Source organism: Manacus vitellinus, unplaced genomic scaffold, assembly GCF_001715985.3.
Source record: "Manacus vitellinus isolate BGI_N305 unplaced genomic scaffold, ASM171598v3 scaffold_67_pilon, whole genome shotgun sequence".
In the NCBI taxonomy this organism is placed as follows: Eukaryota; Metazoa; Chordata; class Aves; order Passeriformes; family Pipridae; genus Manacus; species Manacus vitellinus.
Window position 1 is genome coordinate 304,969 of NW_021940737.1, and position 20,731 is coordinate 325,699.

The 20,731-nt window shown below is 37.1% G+C and overlaps 1 protein-coding gene across 4 annotated transcripts in view; it reads left to right on the plus strand.

Annotated features, from left to right (window-relative positions):
* Positions 1 to 20,731, plus strand: part of TTLL7 (tubulin tyrosine ligase like 7) — a 61,186-nt gene that overhangs the window by 26,437 nt on the left and 14,018 nt on the right. For 3 of the 4 annotated variants that reach the window (XR_001922057.2, XM_018083772.2, XM_018083773.1), the window contains exons 8-17: positions 1,503 to 1,667; positions 2,464 to 2,622; positions 7,701 to 7,795; positions 8,426 to 8,573; positions 8,656 to 8,729; positions 11,586 to 11,721; positions 12,522 to 12,608; positions 16,828 to 17,023; positions 17,722 to 18,002; positions 19,260 to 19,334. Coding sequence is in view for 3 of the 4 variants with exons in the window: in XM_018083772.2 (XP_017939261.1) it covers positions 1,503 to 1,667; positions 2,464 to 2,622; positions 7,701 to 7,795; positions 8,426 to 8,573; positions 8,656 to 8,729; positions 11,586 to 11,721; positions 12,522 to 12,608; positions 16,828 to 17,023; positions 17,722 to 18,002; positions 19,260 to 19,334 (1,416 nt within the window). In the remaining variant the exon portion in view is untranslated. The remainder of the gene's footprint in view (positions 1 to 1,502; positions 1,668 to 2,463; positions 2,623 to 7,700; positions 7,796 to 8,425; positions 8,574 to 8,655; positions 8,730 to 11,585; positions 11,722 to 12,521; positions 12,609 to 16,827; positions 17,024 to 17,721; positions 18,003 to 19,259; positions 19,335 to 20,731) is intronic. The other variant, XM_018083774.1, reaches the window with a different exon arrangement.

The window sequence follows — 20,731 nt, forward strand, 5'->3', positions numbered from 1 at the left end:
CTTTGAAAAACGCAGGTAGAATTTGTAGCCCAGTACAAATGCTGTATTTGGAAGGGTTCCAGTACTATATTTGGAATAGCTTGCTTTTAATATTTTTGTTTTGCTACTAATCTCGGCATTAGCAGCACTGAAATATGCTCTGAGAGGATAAATGGAACAGGCAGTTGTTTCTGTTGTTCTCACAACTGCTCATGCTCTGGTTTGTCTATTGTATGAAATAACCTGGCCTGTCCCTAATGACATTGTTCTCTGGGTGACATTATTCCATAGTGACATTGTTCCAAATAACTTCAGACTATTAGTTCACATGTTTAACAAAACACTTTCATTTTTTTTGTAGTCCGAAAAATAATTACTTTTGTCTGAAATAATTTGAATTTCATGGAAAGATTACAGTTATGATGACTGAAACCAATAGATTTCAGAATGATTCTCAAAGGAGTAATTGGAAGCCATGGGAGAAATTCATTACTTCTAGTGCTACTACACTATATTTTTAACTAGTTTGCAGTTAAATCGAGTTGTTTGTTAAATTTCATGAAGTTTTTTTTAAACATAAGGAAGTATAGTGAGATAAATGACAGCAGAAGGCTTGTGTTAGCTATCAAAGAGGAAATGGAACAGAAAGCTTATGGTCAACTTAGAATATCAACTGCTCTCCTGTATGTAATCAAACATGACAGAGAACTGTGATGAGGACAGTCCTCATGGTAGTGTAAGTGGAAAGCTAAATTAATATCTGCACTGGGACATAATATAAATCTACAGAGCATGATTTATAAATTGGCCTTGCAAAGGGAATGTTTTTTTTAAATTCAACTGATAACATGAATCTAATGCTGGTGACATTTTGCTCCTTAAAGTAACTGTAGTACTCACTCATTTATGTTGTGTATGTCTTGAAATTTACCTCCCTCTGATGTATGGCTACCAGCCAGTTAAAAATGAGCAATTTTGGCAGATATCAATGTGGCAGATGAGTTTATATGTAAAAGATATTTTAAAGTATCACTATAATGAGAACATTTCTCATAAATAAGCTACAGTGAAAACTGAAATGTGGGATTGTCTATGAAACAGATGCCAGAGTGTTTTTTAGCACTTTTAAAGTAGCACTTCAAAATACCATCTTTATTGTTTGCTTCTTGTGGAATGTAATCATTCTGTAAGTTATCATAATTGCTTTTCACATTTTTAGCTAGTTGTTTACATACAGACCTGTAAAAATGGCAGATATATTATATTATCTAACCAGATATTGAGTGGCAGATCAGTGGACTGCAGCTGGCTTAAATATGAGCCCAGGTTTTGCTGGAAGAGGGTTAGAACATTCAGCATTCAGTATAAATCTCCAAGAATTGCATATAGTGTATTTGCAAATATGAACTGTTTGGCTATGTCATTATTGATTTAATGTACTTTTAAAATTTTCATTGTTTTGAATTGACTATTCTGGAGTTGTATTTAAGTTTTTTTTTTATATCCTTTTTCCCTTTTTTTAGAGTCAACTGTATATGCATCTGACTAACTACTCTGTCAATAAACATAATGAGCACTTTGAACGGGATGAAACAGAAGACAAAGGAAGCAAACGCTCCATAAAATGGTTTACTGAGTTTCTAGAAACAAATAATCTTGATGTCTCCAAATTCTGGAGTGATATTTCAGTAAGACAAACTAATGCGCTTTTATTTATTTTGTGTGTTCTTAGAAAATTAGTTGCTTCTGTTTTACTGCAATACAGAATGATTTCTGAAAGTTTATTAATCCAAATTCTCAGCAATGCATGCCACAAAGGACATACTAGAAATGATTATTATGTTTTTTAAAAGACTAACTTCAGAGTCAGATGACAAATTTAATGTTAATGTTTTTCTGAGGATCAAAAGTCCTTTAAAAGAGTGGTTCACATAAGTCATGTGATACAAAGGAACCATCCCATTTAAATTCTTGGAGACTTTTCTAGAGTATAAAGGGAATTTTATGTGTGAATATTTACAATATTGTAGTCAGTATTGTACATATCTGTGGACTTTGACCAGCACCACTAAAGTGGTTGCATTACAGGTGTCTTTAGGTGAGGAACAGGCCTAAGACTGTTAGAGCTTAGAGCTGTATGTATGATTCTGAGAATACTTGCTGAAAACGATATTGCAAAATGAAATGGGTGAAGATTGACTATACTGTACTATGTTCCCCATATGCTTTTATTATTTAACTTATTATTTTTCTCCAAGTTCATATGTACCACGCGAAGTATAACAATATAGTCTAGAACTATATAAAATTATATGTTTTCCTCCTATGGAAATAGTTTATTTATTATAGACTATTTGTTTGGTACTTTAATTTTTTTAGTAGATATGTAAATGAAATTTAAACTAGTAAAGTATGAAACCCAGTAACTGGGTACATCCTGGTGCCTTGTGTCCTGATGAGTGTCTGTGGGCCCCACCCCTGCAGGAGCTGGTGGTGAAGACTCTGATCGTTGCAGAGCCGCACGTCCTGCACGCCTATCGCATGTGCAGGCCCGGGCAGGCCCCGGGCAGCGACAGCGTCTGCTTCGAGGTCCTGGGCTTTGATATTCTGCTGGACAGAAAACTAAAACCATGGCTCCTAGAGGTAAGCCTCTTCACACACATGTAAAGGAAAGTTTTAGGAGTAAAGGTAACTAAGCCCCAGCTGAATCCATATCTGTGGAAGAAAACTGGCAGAGAAAATCGGTGCGTTGCAGGAGGTGCTGTTGCTGAGTACATAAATGGTGCTTTTTCTGCAGCACCCCCATGGAAACACTACCTTGCAGTGATTTTTGGATACTCAAGTAAAAGTAATTGTTTTCCTGGACAGCTGTTGCATTTCAGATGTTTTTGAAAGTTGTAATGGGAATTGTGATGTTAATGTAGTTGTTACTGTAGCTGGAGGACACTGATTAAGGCAGCTGGGTGCTACATGGATTTCCTTCAGAAGCATGGCTGTGTAATACAGCTCTGGCAACTTTTGTCAATGTACACTCTTAATTTGCTCCCTTTTGGGGATATGTGTTCTTTTTCTCTCCTATGCTTTTTAAAAGCACCCCCATAAATAGAGGAAACTAATTCAGTATACATGAAATACTGCAAGCAATTGGCATAAATGGACTGGAAGAAACATTTCTCCTCTGATATGTTTGGTAGTGGTACAGTTAAGCTCAAGTGGTGCTCACACACATTTTCAAACAGGAGTGTTTGAAGTTTGTTTGTTGTGTCTCTTTAATTGCACTATTAATGACATATAGATGAAGCTCACTTGTCTTTTTCAGATTGTCTTACATCATTTTATTAACTGATTGGGAGGCTATGCTGCTGGAGGAAAACAGCAAAATGTATTAAAAATCTGTCTTGACAGTAAATCATGAATATGGTTTGCTACTGATGAGCAAAATGTACACAATTAACTTAGTGAATTATAACCTCATTCTTAGGCCATTAATACTGCCAACAATTGTTTTGTCATTCTTATTTCTCTCAGGGGTTCATCATAATTCTAATTAGAAGAATAAAATTCCTCCACTGTTGCCATGCAGACACAGGCATATTTGGTGGCTTTGATGTTCTCGCCAAAAGCAGCACATGACATGAACTTAGTCTGTGCTCCATTGACATCTTCTGTTTTTGTCCAGTGAAGCCTGCTGTCCCTTTGATTTAGTGCTACACTTCCAGATTACCATCTGTAGATTGCCTGTGGCTTGCATATAACTGGATGTAGTTACTGAAGTGCAGATTAAAGCTGGTCCATGTAACATTGCAGCCAGCCTTGTAGCTAAAGCTGGTAGAGCTCTTCTGTGAGAGATGGCGAGGCAGCCTGTGTAGTAAATCCATTCTGAAGGACACACCTCTATGTCCTCTCATGTTTGCATGAGGCATGGAGATTCTGGGGGGCTTGATTCACCACTTATGATAATGGGTCTCCAAGGAGAATCATACTATCCCAGACTTCTGGTTTATGAGAGAGAGAACTCATAAAGGAGTAAATGCTGCTCTGGTACTTTGAGTTGCTGGAGAATACTTCAGGGCTTGGAGTTGTATGCCTGGTTACTATTTTTTTTGTTCATACAAAAGTCTAAGTACTTTGCCAGACATTTAACTAAACTAACAGAAATTTCAAACTTTGAAACTTACTTGGTTTCTGTATTTGTCTACTATTTTTTACTGTGCTTGTTCATGTTTTTTGCAGCACTCACAACAGAGTACTTATATGTATGCACACTGTATGTATGCTACATGTAATGTAGTAAAGATCAAAAATTCAATGTATATAAATACACTATACATAATATATATATTCCATGTGTACATATATAGATAATTTTTTTTTTCTAAAACAGTTCTGGCTTCTTCACCAGATTTCCACTCTTAATCTCTTTCCACCATTCCAGTCTGGCCAAAACCCCCTTAGGGGAGTGAATCATTCTTTCTAACAGTGGTAACAAGTACTAATCACAAGGCCCTGAATGTTCCCAGTGTTATGGGAAAATTGCCAAAATAGCATTAGGATGATAAATCTAGTTTCATGTTTCCACGCCTCATGTAGCTTTTCTGTTATAAAGATAGCTTAATAAACTATTACAAGAAATAATTGTGCAACATATTATAATGACTCTGCTTCCCTGAGTTGACTTTTGTTTATACTGCCTTGATGCGTTGTAGCTCTCCTGCTCCTTGATGCTACTGAACTTCCGGAACCTTCTACCGGAGCGAGGGCTCTGGGAAATGCAGGATTGCCATCTTGTGGCACCAAATGTTTCTGGCAAGCATTTGTGCAGTCTCAGCAGCCTCCATCCTTTCTGAGTAGCAACAACTACCTAGATCTAGATCTCCTTTCAGTTCCCATAAAATCCAGTTTTACTCTTTTTGACCAAAATTTCCAAGCTTGCTTATTTTATATGAGAGGGAAAATCATACACTTGAGGTTCTTGGATGGACTCCAACCTTGTTCAACCTCATTATATCCAGTTGTGATCATCGGAGAAAAAGATCACATATATTTTAGTAACTGCCTGAAGTGCAGGGTACCCACCTTCTCTTGTGATTTATGTGGTCAACACAAACCTTATACACACATTCAGAAGTGTATTATTTACTGTAACTGAACTAGCAAAATCTATTTAAAACTTTGTTAACAGCCCATGAATGTGAACATCTTAGACCCACCAATTATTGCTAATTCCTATTAATGAAGTAGTTGAAGTTCACATACACAAGCTTTCCAGCATCGACTCCATTCCCTCGTGTTACACTGGCCCTGCCTATGTCCCTGGAGGTCCAAAGGCCAACATGAGGCAGGAGAGGTCTGCTTCTCCAAAAAGAGAGGGGTAGGTGGTTATAGGAAGTTTTCAGTGTCTTGGGTTCTTCACCAGGAAGAACATACTGTTGTGATGGTGAAGTTTTCTTCCTCTTTGCTCTTAGCTTCACTTTAGGGTTATTTTTATTCATTTGCTGCCCATGTCCACTTGCTGGCTGTTCATTCACTGGCCAGCAATTCCACACTGTGTTTAAGTTTTACCACCAGTCTTTCACATTTCCTGGAATCACTTCTTGTGCTCTCTTTGTCATCCCCAGACCCCGTGTTATCCAGTGTACAAGGCTGCATTCCTGCAGTGAACGCAGTTTGGCCACTGTGCTCTGTGTGTATCTGAGCCTCTGGATTTCCAAGGCCTTCACTGTCATAATTTGCTTGTACTTTTGCAGTCCCTCATACAATCCTGTTCTTGTCAACAACCTTCAAGATGTGCCTTCCTGATAAAATTACTGATGTTACATTAACACAACCTAGTTGAGTATGTCCCAGTTCATGGGTCATTGAACTCTACATCAGAGTCTCTCAGCTGGCAGATGCACATGGTTTGGTAACCAGTTATAAGGAGTACCTCTTGTGGCATATCACTAGTATGTTATCAACATTACTGTACTACTGTCTTACAGATTAGTCAGCAGTCATATTTCTTGTCTGGAAGTAAGGGATAACCACATGACAGATAAGGGACAGTACTTTCTTTTGAAGGATAATTGAAGGGAAAATCAATTGCCTTAACATACAGTTTTTGCATAAGACTTCTCAAGCTTTTCATCCATGACCACAATTGATAAAACGAGACACTTTATTCCAGTGAATATTTAGCTCCTTACATAAGTAAATTTATATGCAGATATCAAACAGCTGAATATAGAGAGTGATGGTATTTGCATTCCTTGTACTACCATGTGGAAATACATTTCTGATGTATCTCATCACATTTCATTGGCACTCGAAAAGAAAAAAGGGATGTAAATTAATGTTTGTACTGTAACAGTGTAGAAAAAAATCAGCCTTTGTGATGTGATAGGAGAGGAACGGGTCAGTCTAAAGAGGTTAAAAAATTAGATATTTGGATGAAAGTCTTCCAAAAAACAATATGTATAAATCTTTTCACTATTTCTACCAAATTTTCATGTTTTTTGTTTCAACATCAGCACTCACTGTTCAGTTTGCCAGCCTGTCTGCAAAACCAGGCAACAAGCTGATTCCAAAGCTGAAAGGCACCTGTTGGCTATGGGCATAAGTGACAGGGCAGCTGGGACCCAGAACAGGGCAGCTGGTGGCTCACCAGCAGCACAGTCCTGTCCCACAGCTGCACAGGCTGTAAGATGTACTTAGAGTGTTAAAACAACATATTAATTAACCGCTTTTCCCCTCTGCTTTGGACATACAAACTATCCCACTTGTGATTTGCACGGGGCACAAGGTGTTAGCATTCACTGCTGAAGCCCTTTTGTGTCTGTCCCTCCTGGAACCAGCACTGCTCATTCACGATCAAGGTGAGATTGCTGCCTCTCACTAGCACCCGTTGCTCAAATATTAATTTTTATGCCATCCTGGAAAGGATTCCTAGAGTAAATCATTATTCATTCTCAAAGCTTTCTGAAAATGGAAGGGACTCCACAGCTTGGTAGAGTTGTAGGGTGGCTGGTTGAGACTCCTGGCTGTTAAGAGTGTGATTTAGTCTTGTTGATTCCCAGTTGCATTTCCTTGTTTCTCTATACTTATGGTAACATTTTTAATCTCTTTTCTTGTACTTAGCTTATAAACTTTTTGTTACTGAGACATCTAATTATTTTTTGTTTTCACACTATGTACTGATTTAATAACATAGATCTCTAGGTGTTGCTGTCAAGTGCATCTGAAAAGTTATTTAAATATGCTTGAGCAGACCTTGAATTAGAGGCTCTTTTTGTTCTTGTATAGTTGCTACTTTTAGAGTAGTATTTAAAGTGGCTTTCAGGCTGGGAACTAGGAAAGAGTTTAACTCTTCCTGTGCTAGACCACCACAGCACAGCATGTCATATCATGTGTTACATGTGTTTAACAGCACTTTGTGTGGTAAATTTTCTGGTTGCAGCAAGTGCAAGTAGATCAGACTGGATTCACAGTGCCAGTACTTGAATGGTGTTCATTGTAAGTGGCTGGATAACTTGGTGACTGAAAGGTACAGCTCCTGGTTCCCAGTAGCTGTGATACTCAATACTCTTATTTTTTAAAAAATACAAATGGAAAAGAGCTTCTCCACATGTGTTCTGTAAATCTCTGCTATATCTGAAAGAGTCATTTCTCCAAAGCCTGTTACAACAGGTGTGTTCCACATGAACCTGAACATTCCTGACTATTCTATATCTTATTTTTTTCAGATTAATCGTGCCCCAAGCTTTGGAACGGATCAAAAAATAGACTATGATGTAAAAAAAGGTGTTCTGCTGAATGCATTACAACTTCTCAACATACGGTAACTTGTCCTCTTTTCTTCAGTCTGGATCGTTGTTTGCTTTGATTTTTTAAAATTTTTTCTTTTTTAAAACTTGAACTGGTCAGGGAGAAAATGAAGACTGTTTTTTCACCTTCATATTTTCAAAATGTAAATGTTTCCCTTGCTGTCAGTTTTGCTATAGAAATAACCCAAATTTAATTTTTCTTCTTGCATATGTGCTTGCAAAAAAAATGAATAGTAATAGTAATTTTTGTACTTTAAAAAAAAATTATTTTTCAAAGGGGTCTCAAAGTTGGGATGTGTGTGCAGTCATGGGCATGGTGATAGTGTCATATACAGCCAAAAGCCATACCCTCTACAGGAAAAGTTTGTAGCTGGGATATGTTGGAAAAAAGCTACACTTCAGGAAAAGAGAAGCAACCATGTTTGTACATTAAAGTATAGCAGAGAGTTTATACAGTACCCTTAAAGAATTTTGTAGCCGTGAAAGTTAATACTAAATAAACTCCCAACTTAGTGAGTGTTTCAATTCTAATTTTATGTAATAAACCACCCATGACTGTTTGGAAAATACAGATGATACACTTGATATGAAAGTGCATCTTAGCTGCATTGGATTGACATTTCTTAATATCATCTGTGTTTCAGGACAAGTGATAAAAGGAGAAATTTAGCTCAGCAGAAGGCTGAGGCTCAAAAAAGACTGTATGGTCAAGGGTCGATGAGAAAACTGTTGCCAGGCTCCTCAGACTGGGAGAAGCAGCGCCACACGCTGGAGAGGAGAAAAGAAGAGCTGGTAGGAAGGGGAAAAAAGTGCCCTTTCTTGCCCGTGGTTTATGGTCTCTTTGTTTTAATTGTCTTATTTTCTTGATTTGTAGAAGGAAAGACTTGCACAAGTACGTAAACAGATTTCCAAAGAGGAGCATGAAAATAGACACATGGGGAACTACAGGTGCATATTTTTGACTGTATTAGTAGGAAGTATTCAATGCATTCATCAGGAATAATGGAAATAAGTATTTGTGGTAGATGACAATTTTCTGCTAAAAATGTGTAGGCATTTATAGAAAATATATACATCTACATCAGGTAGGTTTTTATCCAGGTAGTTCTTTTCTTGATTCTAATTTTTTATATGCACTAGGAATTTATATGACATCAGTCACCCTAGTATTTGTGCAAGACATTTGTTTGAAAGACGTGATTATTCACACTCAGTGTGCCAAGGAGCATGACTGTTGTTATGGACCTGTCCTGTAAACACATATGATCATTCTTATCTCACTGGGGATTAGGGAGGGCAATATAGGGGTATGATTATTCCCCTGTAAAGAAATCAAGTCTGATTTGTATCTCAGAGGCTTGCCAAAAATTCAGAAAATTTATTGGTGAATCCACCATTTTTAATAGAGTGATATTTGAAATACTATATTTGTACATAAGTACCTTCAGATTCCTTGGTAAAATATGTTCAACAAGAGCTTTATCTTGTCAGTTACAATAGGCATTGGCCAGAAAACAAAAATTTTGTTTACTGATGTTTTTATTATTATTTCTTGATTTGTGCTTCAATGAGAAGTGAAAGCAAGGCCTATGAATATTTGTTGAAAGGGAGCAGAATATGGAAGAGATGATGGGAATATTTGCCCACTCTTTATAATATTCATCCAGAACGTGGGAGATCTGAGTTTACATATTTTATTCTGAATTAGTCAGAATGCCTTTATTGCTGTTCTTCATCACGGCTTTTTTTGAGCAGATGTTCTGTAATTCCCAGAAAAGTTCCCATTTAAACAGATAGATGTTTGTGTGAAATTTTCATTTTTGATGACTTAACATTTTGCTTTCAAAACGTCTGTCTTTGTAACTTTCCCAGTTTTAATTACATCCTTTCTTGATGGAGCTGAACTAGTATGTAAAAAAACCCCTAAATGTAAAATGAAGTGATGAAGTGGTTATTTTCATATCATTTAGAGAAACACCGTGGTGCTTTAACACATTTTTCTTTTTTGCTAACTTTAAAATCTCCCGTGTTAAATGATCACGTTTTAGGTTGTTTATGCAGTTCTTGACTGAAAATGAGCCACATGTTCTCCTTATTGAGCTTTTGGGTTAATGTCAGTCAATAAAAACACAACAATATTTTTTTCTCAGGAAAAAGTGAAGTGTCACTTCATGAGGAATGTGCTCCTGTAAAAGGGCAGAACAGCTTTGTATTTTCTTATTACCATGGGCTAGAGAAAAGGCTGAAGAATCAGTAGATCCTGAGAAGAAAAGTAATCTTGGCCAGAGATGCAGAGGAATTTTATCGGAGTGTTATGCAGTGTTTTCTCCATGTGAGATTCCTTTGCAAAGCAGGACTAACTTCTGTCAGGCAGGGACATGGAATCATGGACATTTTGGGTGCTAGTATTGCTGCCTGGATTAATATTGCACTCTGAACAAAAATCCAGGGAAACCTCAATGACCCTCAGCAGGCTTGGGTTTAGTCTGTGGGTGTCAGCTCAGCAGTTGGCTCAGCTGATGGCTGTCTGCAAGCACAGCTGGCTCCAGCAGGAGTCTGGGCAGCCCAAGGAGGAGCTCTGCTTTCCAGATTTTGGGAATTCCAGAGGAATTGGAAAGGACATATATGACTTTGAAATGGCTTTCAGCTGCAGTCTACTTCTACCTATATTAAAAGTATTATCCTTCCCTTAAAGTACTGTTCTGTGGCACTTTTTCTGCAGTAGAATCCACACCATTAAAACATGTTGGCTGAGCCTCAATTAGAGCTCCTTCAGCAAAACCATCCTCGTTTTGCTCTAGAACTGCCCCGAGTCTAATGATATTATAACCATCCTATTTTCATTGCAACAAAGTCCTCATGATAGATAACTTTCCAAGGAGAAAAAGTCTGAAAAGGAAGAAGGAGAAAGAACTTTGTAAAAAGTTCAGAAAGGACTCACAAATACATAAAAGTCACATAATACCAGCACTATATAAACAACGTCTATGCTTTGCACACTGCAGGCAAAATTAATTTATGGATTACTCCTTACAATTCATTAGAAATTAAGTTTTCCATCTTCATAATTTCTGGCTGCGTTTCAGGCATTTGTGACAGATGGATTGAGTGGTGTTCTTCAAAGCCCATTCTTGCTTGATGAACATGAATAAATCACCAAATCCTGCTTCTCATACTGCCATAATCTTCTTACCTGTGATTTTAGAGAATAATGGCATTGCTGCTCTAATGGAAATCAGGGTCACTCTATATATCCATGTACCAGAATTCGTTTTCTTTCTTATAGTGCCTATTTCTTTCTGCTATTTTTTTGGAGGCTTGGAGGATTTAGCATTCAAGTTCAGTACATATTCAATCTTTAATTTACATCCTGTCCACGAAATCAAAGCAATTGTTCAGATTTTCACTGGTTTGTGTCCTTTTATTGCTAATACAAATTATTTTGTGGCTCTACATTTTACATGTGATATTTTGTTAATATTTAATGAATCATTCACACCTGCATGCATCATTCACACCCACTGAAATTTCTGAGCACTGCAAAACTGGGTTTTGGTGTACCTCTGGAATGACCTGCATGGTTTTCTTTTTGCTGGTTTAAACACGATGTGTTGACTGAGTTAAAATTAGATTTAGAGAGCAATGTTCAGAGTCTGTGTTTTATGGTATGATATTATATAATTATTACAGATGGGACACACATGCATTATAGAAGAGACTGTATTAGTGACATTACTTTTGTTCTTAGCCTGATAAACAGCTCAGCTTCTATCTTAAACTCCTTTCCTCTTTTCCCTGTGCTAGGCGAATTTACCCTCCTGATGATAAGACATTACTTGAAAAGTATGACACTTTGTTAGCCACTGCTTTCCAGACCTTTCTTGCTGGAAGAGCAGCTTCACTGCAGCGGGAAATGAATAATCCTTTGAAAAGAATGAAGGTACTGAAGTACATGAAGTATTTAGAAGTTACTTATCTTTGAATTCATGACCTTGTGGTTTAGTTTCACGATAATCATGTGTGATGGCCAATAAATAGCATTTGATAATGTTTCCATGATTTTATTATTATTCTTTGCGCAGCTTGTGGGCCAGATCCTTGAATCTGGATGAACTGCAGTGGACCCAGGGTGGAGACAGGCTAGATGGCTTTAAGCTACTTTGCCATATCCCTGATCCTCAGCCTTACCCCTGGCCAAACCAGAGGTTGGCAGAAACTGCTTTTGAGCTGGTAATTGCCTCCTTCTTCCTCCAGTAACATTCCCAGCCTATTCATCCACCTCTATGGACTGGAACAAGAGATACCCTAAAACCAGCTCCACTAGTTAAAGGCATCCAAAAACTCTGCCTGTTTGCTTACTTATTTAGTCAGAGACAGTAGGAAAATGACTATATTAATAACCAGTTAATGTGATTTAATTTGAAATCTGAGAAATAAATGATTTTGCATCTTTGTAGTTGGCATCATCCAGCAGTTTTACAGGAATCTTTGTTTAACCCTTTCTTCAGACTTTTATTTTTAATAAATGTTAAGACTTGATTTTAACTTTCAGTTTGCTTGTAAGGAGAGATGCATGCATGAGAAGAAATTCTTTTATTTCCTCCTGTGGAGGAATTCATAGTCTTATTTCGGGAATTAGTAATCAGAGTAATTTCAAATTCCTACCACCTTCTGCTTGAATTTTGGAAGGACAGGGTATGTCCTGCTTTGAATGAATTTTAATGAAATTCCCATTTCTAGGAGGAGGACATTTTGGATCTTCTGGAGCAGTGTGAAATAGATGATGAAAAGCTAATGGGAAAATGCACCAGGCAGCGAGGACCTAAGGTATTTGACTTCTAGATACCAATTTTTTGTTTCACTCGTAGACAGGTATTCTGGGAATTTTAAGTGGGGAATTTAGTTAGCTGGTCCTGGTGGAAGTTTTTTTCTTCAGACTGGCACTAACTTTTTTTTTTTTAAAGTATGGAGAGAAGCATCACTACCATTTGTCCAACTAAATCCCATTAAAATTTTAAGTGTATATAAGATCCTTCTTTCCCTCTCTAAGCTGTTTTGAGGAATTGCCATGCTTGGCAACTGCTGTTGTGCAAGAGATTGCTTGATTTCAGTGTGTGAAAGGATTTTTATATCAATAGCCTATCTCAAAAGAATGCTTTCATCTTTAATTGATTAGTTCCAAAATTAGGAATTTTGAGATCATGGAATAAAAGGCACTATGGAAGATCGAAGAATTAATTATAATTTTAGTATGTCTGTGGCTTCCTCACTTGCTAAAATAGTTGTACAGTGTATCTTGGAACCTCTTTTGTATCCCAAATCTGCTTTTAATGTGAATGTATATTATTTTTAGCTTAATGCTTTCTGATTGTGTGCATAGTTCATGTGAGTCTTTGCCTTAAATAAATGGCATATCTCTGTAAGCCAGTAAAGATAAATAGTTTGAGCTTGGCTAAAATAAGTATGTTTTTTATATCCTCCAAATGTTTTAGGTCAAGTCTGCTTAGAAGAGCCTGCATCTGTGTTCCTGAGCTCTGAGGGATTTGTTTATTGATGCATGTAGATTTTTTTACAGCGTTTCATGTTTCTGGTGACATGGTGTACAAATCTGTGAATTTAAGTGCAAAATGAATGCTGACAATTGTTCTGAGCTTGAAGAGGTACTTCAGATATGTGTAAGAATCCAAAGGGCTACCTCTTATTACAGGCATGCATACTGGAAAGAGGATCTACATACCCAATCTGGTATTAAGATAGATTTGCAGGGACCTCATTACAAATATGGGGATTTTGTGAGCTAGTGCTTTAACAGCAGTGGATTCATTTAAAGAAGAAACAAAAATCCAGTCCACCCAAGCAACACACTCAATCCCCATTCTTCAGGAATTCTTTTCCTGGAAGTTTGTTTTCAGTTCTTTAACATAGGGTCACTTAATTCAAGTTTAACATCTCAGTCACGTTTTTTCCTTTTTCCAGAAGCCTGTCTTTTCCCAGCAACCCCCAGAGAGCATCCACCTGTTTGACTGTATCACACAGACTTGATCTATTCTACCTCTACACTGGTTGCACACAAGCCATTCCCAAACTGGAGGCTGTAAATGTTTAAAAGGGTACTAAGCCCAAATTGAAAAACCTCTCTCAATTAGTTTTAGGATGAACTTTGATTAATTATGAGTCAGACTATATGCCACAGCCTTCTTTTATAGCAGACAAATGGACTGTATAGCTTACAAGCTGCTCTACCAGTACAATATTGTTTGCATTTGGAGGAGAAAGAAACCATTGCTTATGATGGAAATTTCCATTTTTTTGGTGATAAAATCAATGAAATCAAAAGGGAAAGCAATGAAACTAGCTATTCCAGGGAGATTGTTTCTTTTCCTTGCAGTGTGCACACTTCATGGTATACAGGATTTCTAGTCCTGCATCTTTGTTATGGTCCTGTTACACTTCTCAATCATTTAACCCTCCCTGGTTGTATGATGTCCTGTGCACTCCCTTTGAAATACAGATGCCCATTGTGGATGGGCTTGGATCTGTTACCAAAAGAGCAGCACCTCTTTCCTATAAGGGGTGAGGTGCATATGGCCAATGATATGCATTTAATTGGCCACCTCTTTGTAAAGGGGATGCTATGAGATGTGTAGGCTCTAAATATTTATTATATAGAAATCTGGAGAGTGGGACAGGCAGTAGAACTTACTATTGCCTGTCAATGTGTCAGGTAGGAGAATAATCCAGCTGTAAAACTCTTTTGGTAACCATAAAATCCTACAAATAAAGAACTATTTGCATATTAAGAAAGTAACGTATGCAAATTCTAACAGAAAAAAAACCTAAACTGACCATGGGACAGGTACTTTTCACATCATGTTATCCAACATGAAAGGTTCTTTTAGAAGGTCATAAAGTCTGTCCCCCCTTAAAATTCAGTAGGTGGCCTGCTGACAGAAGCTACTGTTAGGAGGTCAGATGCACTCCCTTCCTCAGAAAAAAAGAACAGTCAGGACTCAGAAAACTCTGTACAGAACAGCTGGAATAGTCAGGGGAGACGTGTGTTCCTCCTCATCCTCCTCCCTACATAGAAACATATATAAATATCTACATTTGCACATACCTATCTATATATGAAGGGTAGAGGGGGGTGTGTATAAACAACTGTTCCATAATTGCCAGGAATTTCAGCCTTATTTTTATTTGAACATGATTAGGAACTCCGTGTAGAAAAAAAATCAAGAATTTCTCAGAATGAAGGCCTTTTTTTTCCTGCAATGAAAATGTTACTGAGTTCTGTGTAGATTGAGAAATGCCTTCTGGAAATGTCCACTTTATTTGTAGCCTCTAGAGGTCTCCTTCCACCTCCACACTGCCGGGGTTACCGTGTCTCACACTGTACCTGTGTGTGTGGGACGAAGGGCTAGGCAAAGAAAAGAACAGCTAGTAGAGAGGAAATGAGCAATTACTGTCCTTTTCAGTCCTTTGCTATAAGATCAGATGAGTTTAATCACAGAAAAATCAGGTTAGCATAAGAAGAAAATCAAGGTGATTAAACTTGCTAAGCAATCAAATATCTCTTACTTTAGGAGGTCATTTGTCCTTACTGCTTTTCATAATTCTTCAACTTTTCTTTTTGTTCTTCTGTGTTAATTGATGTGAAGTCCTGGTCAGGATGTTCTTACTGTTTAGTGTAGAATGTGTGAGGAACATGTATATGATAAGTGGAAAGCCCCTGTGAGTTTTGAGTGAAAATGTTTATTATACCTTGCCTAACTCATCAGGGATGTCTGATCAATGTATTTCTATCATACACAGTATTTCATGGTTAGGACAGCTATTTTTAAGAAAGCAGTAAGGCACACTGTCCTTTTGGCAGATAGATAAATACATAGCAATGTATTCTTTGTGTAACAGCAATTGTCAGGGCTCTCCTCAATGGAATATTCTTCTTTAACTTCTCTTTATCTGGTCTAACAGCTTGGGATTGCATAAACAGCCTGTCACTTTTTAGGCAGAAATCTCTTCCCTGCTTTGTCTGGAATGGAAGTTTAGGAAGCATATGTTTAGTTATAAAATGTATCTTGCAGCAACAGCATGTTTTGGGGCTTTTTTCTGTTACCTCTCCTAATAAATCTAGGTGCATTACATGATGTTAATACATTAGGAAAGTTTAAATTCTTCTGGAGAGTTCTTCTATTTCACTCTGACTCAAAGTATATTCAGAAATGACGATATTTTTTTTTAAATCTGAGCTTTAATTGCAATCCATTCGATGACTAGGAAGATGTTGCCATCAGCATAGCTTCCTACAGCTGAGAGTTACTGGAAAGAAAATGTGTAGGAAAAGAAGGTGACCAGTTAAATCTGCTTAGGATAATAGAGGTAATGGAGGATACTGCATTTTTCGTGTCTGACGGATGACAGATGGAAGAAGGAAAATTTTCCTTTGTCGTTTCTGTTCTTGTATCAGTTTCTCTGTCTCCTACTTTCTGATTTTTGTCTTGCAGTATCCTTGGAAATAGCTCAGGATTCATTAGCCAATGGCACTGAATCCCATGTGCATATGGGACACCAAGAACACCCAGCACAGCTTTCTATGTTCTTCCAGTTTCTGCTCTCTGCAGGATGTGGATTAATCACTTTCTTTTTCAGAAGTATAGCAGCTGAAGTTCCTTGGCATGTTTTTTTACTCCATGTTGATCATGGCTGAACTCTAACTTCAGTTATTGCAAATATCAGCAAAGGACCTAAACTGATTGTAAATAGTATTCTATAGCACTTGATTTATGATTTCAAACTATAATTCAATATGTCTGGTAGTGCAAGTCATACTTGAAATAAAATAATTCCCCCCCTCCCATTACTATATTATGCTGTTCTTCATGTGAGAAAGATTAGGATTACTGTGGAGTCAATTTAATGAAATATTTAAGCATTTATTCTAAAATATAGAACAAACTTCCAGTCTAATTTGGGAGGGTTTATAGCTGTGCAAATCCTGCCTGAACCTGCCTGAATCGGGTACTTTTTTTTTCCCCTTTTTCTTTAGCCCTTGTGTTCAATGCCAGAAAGTGCACAGTCCTTAAGGAAAATTAAGAACCACAGTAGTGATAGTAGCTGTGATAGTGGTAGCTGTGAGTCAGAGTCGGGAGAGGAAACTGAAAAGGAAGATCACAATGAAAAAAAAGAGAAAAAAGTTTCATATGATCTTGAAGAAAATAAATACAAACCTTTGGAACGATCAGGTAAGTTAAATCATTTTTCCAAGTAAGTCTGGCTTTGATGATGAATTACATGAAATTCTTCAGCATTTTAGAATGTATCAACATTTGTATCTTAGGAGTAAACACTGTTTGCTTTCATTTTCTTTAAAGTATTTTCTAAATTAATAGATATAGCATGTTATTTTTTTGTTTTAGTAGTATATTGTCTCAAAGACTTTCATAATGTAATTGCACATGTGTAGTACTGCTTCTAAAATTTTATTTTTCATAGCATTTGTTTAGCAGAAGACAGAATTAAAAACCTACAGCTATACAGGAGCAGAGGAGGGATACCAGATCTGCAAATATGGGATCCATCGAGCACATTTTCTCTCCTGTTTCCATATTCTTACGGTCAGGAAGTCACACTCAGTAGTCACATACTTTTTGACCTACGGGGCACATGCCCTCTCTAATAAATCTTATGGATGTTATAGAGGACTGGAGTCTACTTGATTAAAGCTGAATATGGGGAAGAAATAAATCTTCTTATAGAGTGTGGAAATGATGTCTTATTAGGGGATCTGACATGACCGAGTGCTACATTTATTGTTGTTATTCATCATACAGGGTAGTACAGCATATGTTCACACGTGCTGATCATGTATGTTATTAGTTACAAAGACTGAAAAATGGGCATTAAGAGAATAGTAATTACTTCTCATTTAATTTGTCTGCAGGGAGAATGAACTGGAAACCCTCCAATAAAACTGTCAAATCTCCATCGTACTCGTCCCCCACGTCCTGCCCAGGCCCCATGAGGCGCTCAGTGAGCTGCCCTCGCTCCATCTCAGTGCTCACTGTGCAGCCACAGGCAGCTGAGCCACGGCCCTGCTCAGCCAAAGCCCCTCTGCAGCTGCAGAGAACATCCTCAGTGAACAGGTCTCACTCCTTAAACCGCAGCCCATCCTCGGCCAGAGTCTCTCACACAGCCACCTGGGGGACTGGGAACTCTCCAGGGGTGAGTTAACACAGCAGTTGCATTCAAAATGTGTTCCATTCCTCCAGAACTCAAGAAACACATTACTAATTTTCACCATGTCAGAAAGCCTAAGGTTATTTTGACAGATGCTTGGGAATGTAAGATCTCCAGACCTGTCTATGACTCGGGGTGAGTGCTAACTGTAATGTTTCAGGGTTCCTGGTGCAGCAATAGAGATGTTACATTTTGTGAGAATGGAAGCCTGAAGAGTTTTTGTGAATGGGCAGCCTTCTCTACTAAATAGGTTTTTGAAGATGGAAAGGGTCATTACCTCTCTCAAAAATTTTCTGTGATTTGTTTGGGGGCTTCTGGTTCTGAAATAAGGATGCACCTGCCTTCAAAATCTTTACAGTAACAAAAATAGATCAATATTCCAAACCCAGTGTATACTCCAAGGGTAAATATATTGTACCAAAATAAAACATTAGTAAGACTTTGTATAGGTGTCCACTGTAGAAGAAGGTGTAAATAATTTTCAACCTGTACTTGTTTTATGTATGCTATACCACTGCAGTAGAGCTCTACTTCCACAGTGAACAATTGAAAATTTATGTGGTGCTTGTTGTCTTCAGGATTTGCCACTGCAATAACTGCAAGTCATTTTCTTTCTTTAAAAGGGAAGATAAAAGCTTCCTTCATTTTGAAGCCTCTCCTTGAGACAGATAAGCAACTAGACTGAATAATTAATAATCAGATTAAACACTTATAGGTGTTTAGAATTTGTGTGGTTAGTTATAATTTCACAATGTACTTTGAACCATATATATTTTTTCATTTTGTTACCAGACTGTCATCCTCTTTGGCATCTCCTTCCCAGCCCAGGCATTTGTGCTGTTGTGTTTGCATGGTGGGGCACACATTCACTCACCCAGGCAGTGTTGGTGGGGCTCAGGCCCAGGCTCACACTGCACTGCATGTGGTGCCACAGCCTTGCCATTCCCGCTTTGATGCCTGACCTATATATTCCATCACCCACATCATTCACTGGAGATGGGGCAAAACAAATTGGCACTTTTAACCCATATTTGCAGCCTTTCTGAATTGTGGTGAGCTTTGATTCTGAGAAATCCTTTTGTGATGCTAATTAACTTGCTTCATAGTATTTACTATCTTTAATCATCATTTTTATCCAGTAGAACACTCATTGTCTGTTTTGCCTGTGAGGCTTTGTCTAAATGATGAAAAAGGATCCTGTTAAAATTGTGTGCTGACATCTTGTGAAATACTCCTTAACAGAGTTTTCCATCTCTAAAGTCAGTTAATAGAATTGGAAAGACATTAAGATTGTGTCTTCACAACAAGGCGCCGAAGGTATTTTTTATCGCATTAGCTATCTCGAGTTTAAAAAGCACCCTTTTATCATCATGATGTACTCCGAGAGTTTAATGAGACAGGGCTAATATAGATTTTTCTATTCACATTAACTTTATATCAAATATAAATTACTGAAAGATTAAGAACAGTCTCTTACCATCTGACATTAAAAATGGGCTACTTGCTTAAATTAACATTAGTAAGAAACTATACTCTCTTTTTCATTGAGAAGGCTCCACCACAGAAATGATCTTGATATGCAGAACAATTACACTGGGTGATAGAGCTTAGGTCACACTTCCTAAAAATAATGTTGGTAAAATTACTTACAGAATGGATAAGAACTACTCATAATTTAGCACCGTATTCTGAATGGAACTCTCTTCATAATTATTTTTGCAACTAAGAATAATATAATATATATTACTGCTAGAATAAAATTAAAATTGATAAACTGTGATTTCCTAAAAAGAAATCATTTGTGCATGATGAAGTGTTAGTTTATCTATCTTTTGGGCAAAAAAAGAGCAGTACGTTGCCATTTTTTAGAGGCTGCTGAGATCCAAATGTTCTAAAGATATGGAAACAAAGTTTAGAATAAGCCATTTACAGTTGGAAATTACAGACGTTATTATAGCAGTTCTAAACAATTTGGAACTATTTGCTATCTTATTTCAGCCACATTAATATGTATCAAATAGCAGGGTATTTTTTTGTACTTGGAAGTATTTATCCGTCGCTTAGAGCAAAAATATCCTTAAGTATTGTATTTTTACAAGATACAAAGATTTAGAAATGCCTAAAAATTTTGAATTTCATCTTGAAAAAAATTAAAATGCAAAAGTATGTTAAAGTAAAGAAAGAGGATCAGAAATACTTCTACATAGTATCTTATGTTTTAAAGGAAACCCTCGAACCCTCCAGAGAAGGTCTTTTACAGACACTGTAGGGGTTCTGATCAGTGGTGGTATAAAAAGCACTGACATTTTAAACAAAATTCTGGACAACTGAAGACACTGTCAGAGCCCTGACTGACCAGAGCTGCAGCAAAGTGTCCTTACTTTTTAATGCTTCCTGAAATCTTGGCTTAATGATATATTGCCAGTTTCTGCTCAATTGCTGAAGTGAAGAACTGAAAGGATGCTTTTTGTGACTAATAATATTTTTCATAATGCTGAATTTGAATTCAAAGTCTGTTATCTAAATTTCAAATTTATACTTAAATTGTGTGCACCATAAATATTGAATATATATTTGTGTATTCTGTTTCAAACAAAGTTACATTTGAACTGTTTTTCTTGAATTTCTTGACAACTCTAAGTAATGGTGATGCATTAATGTACAAGACGTGTGTATATTAGTTATATCTTAGATAATATGTCTATAAATTTAAA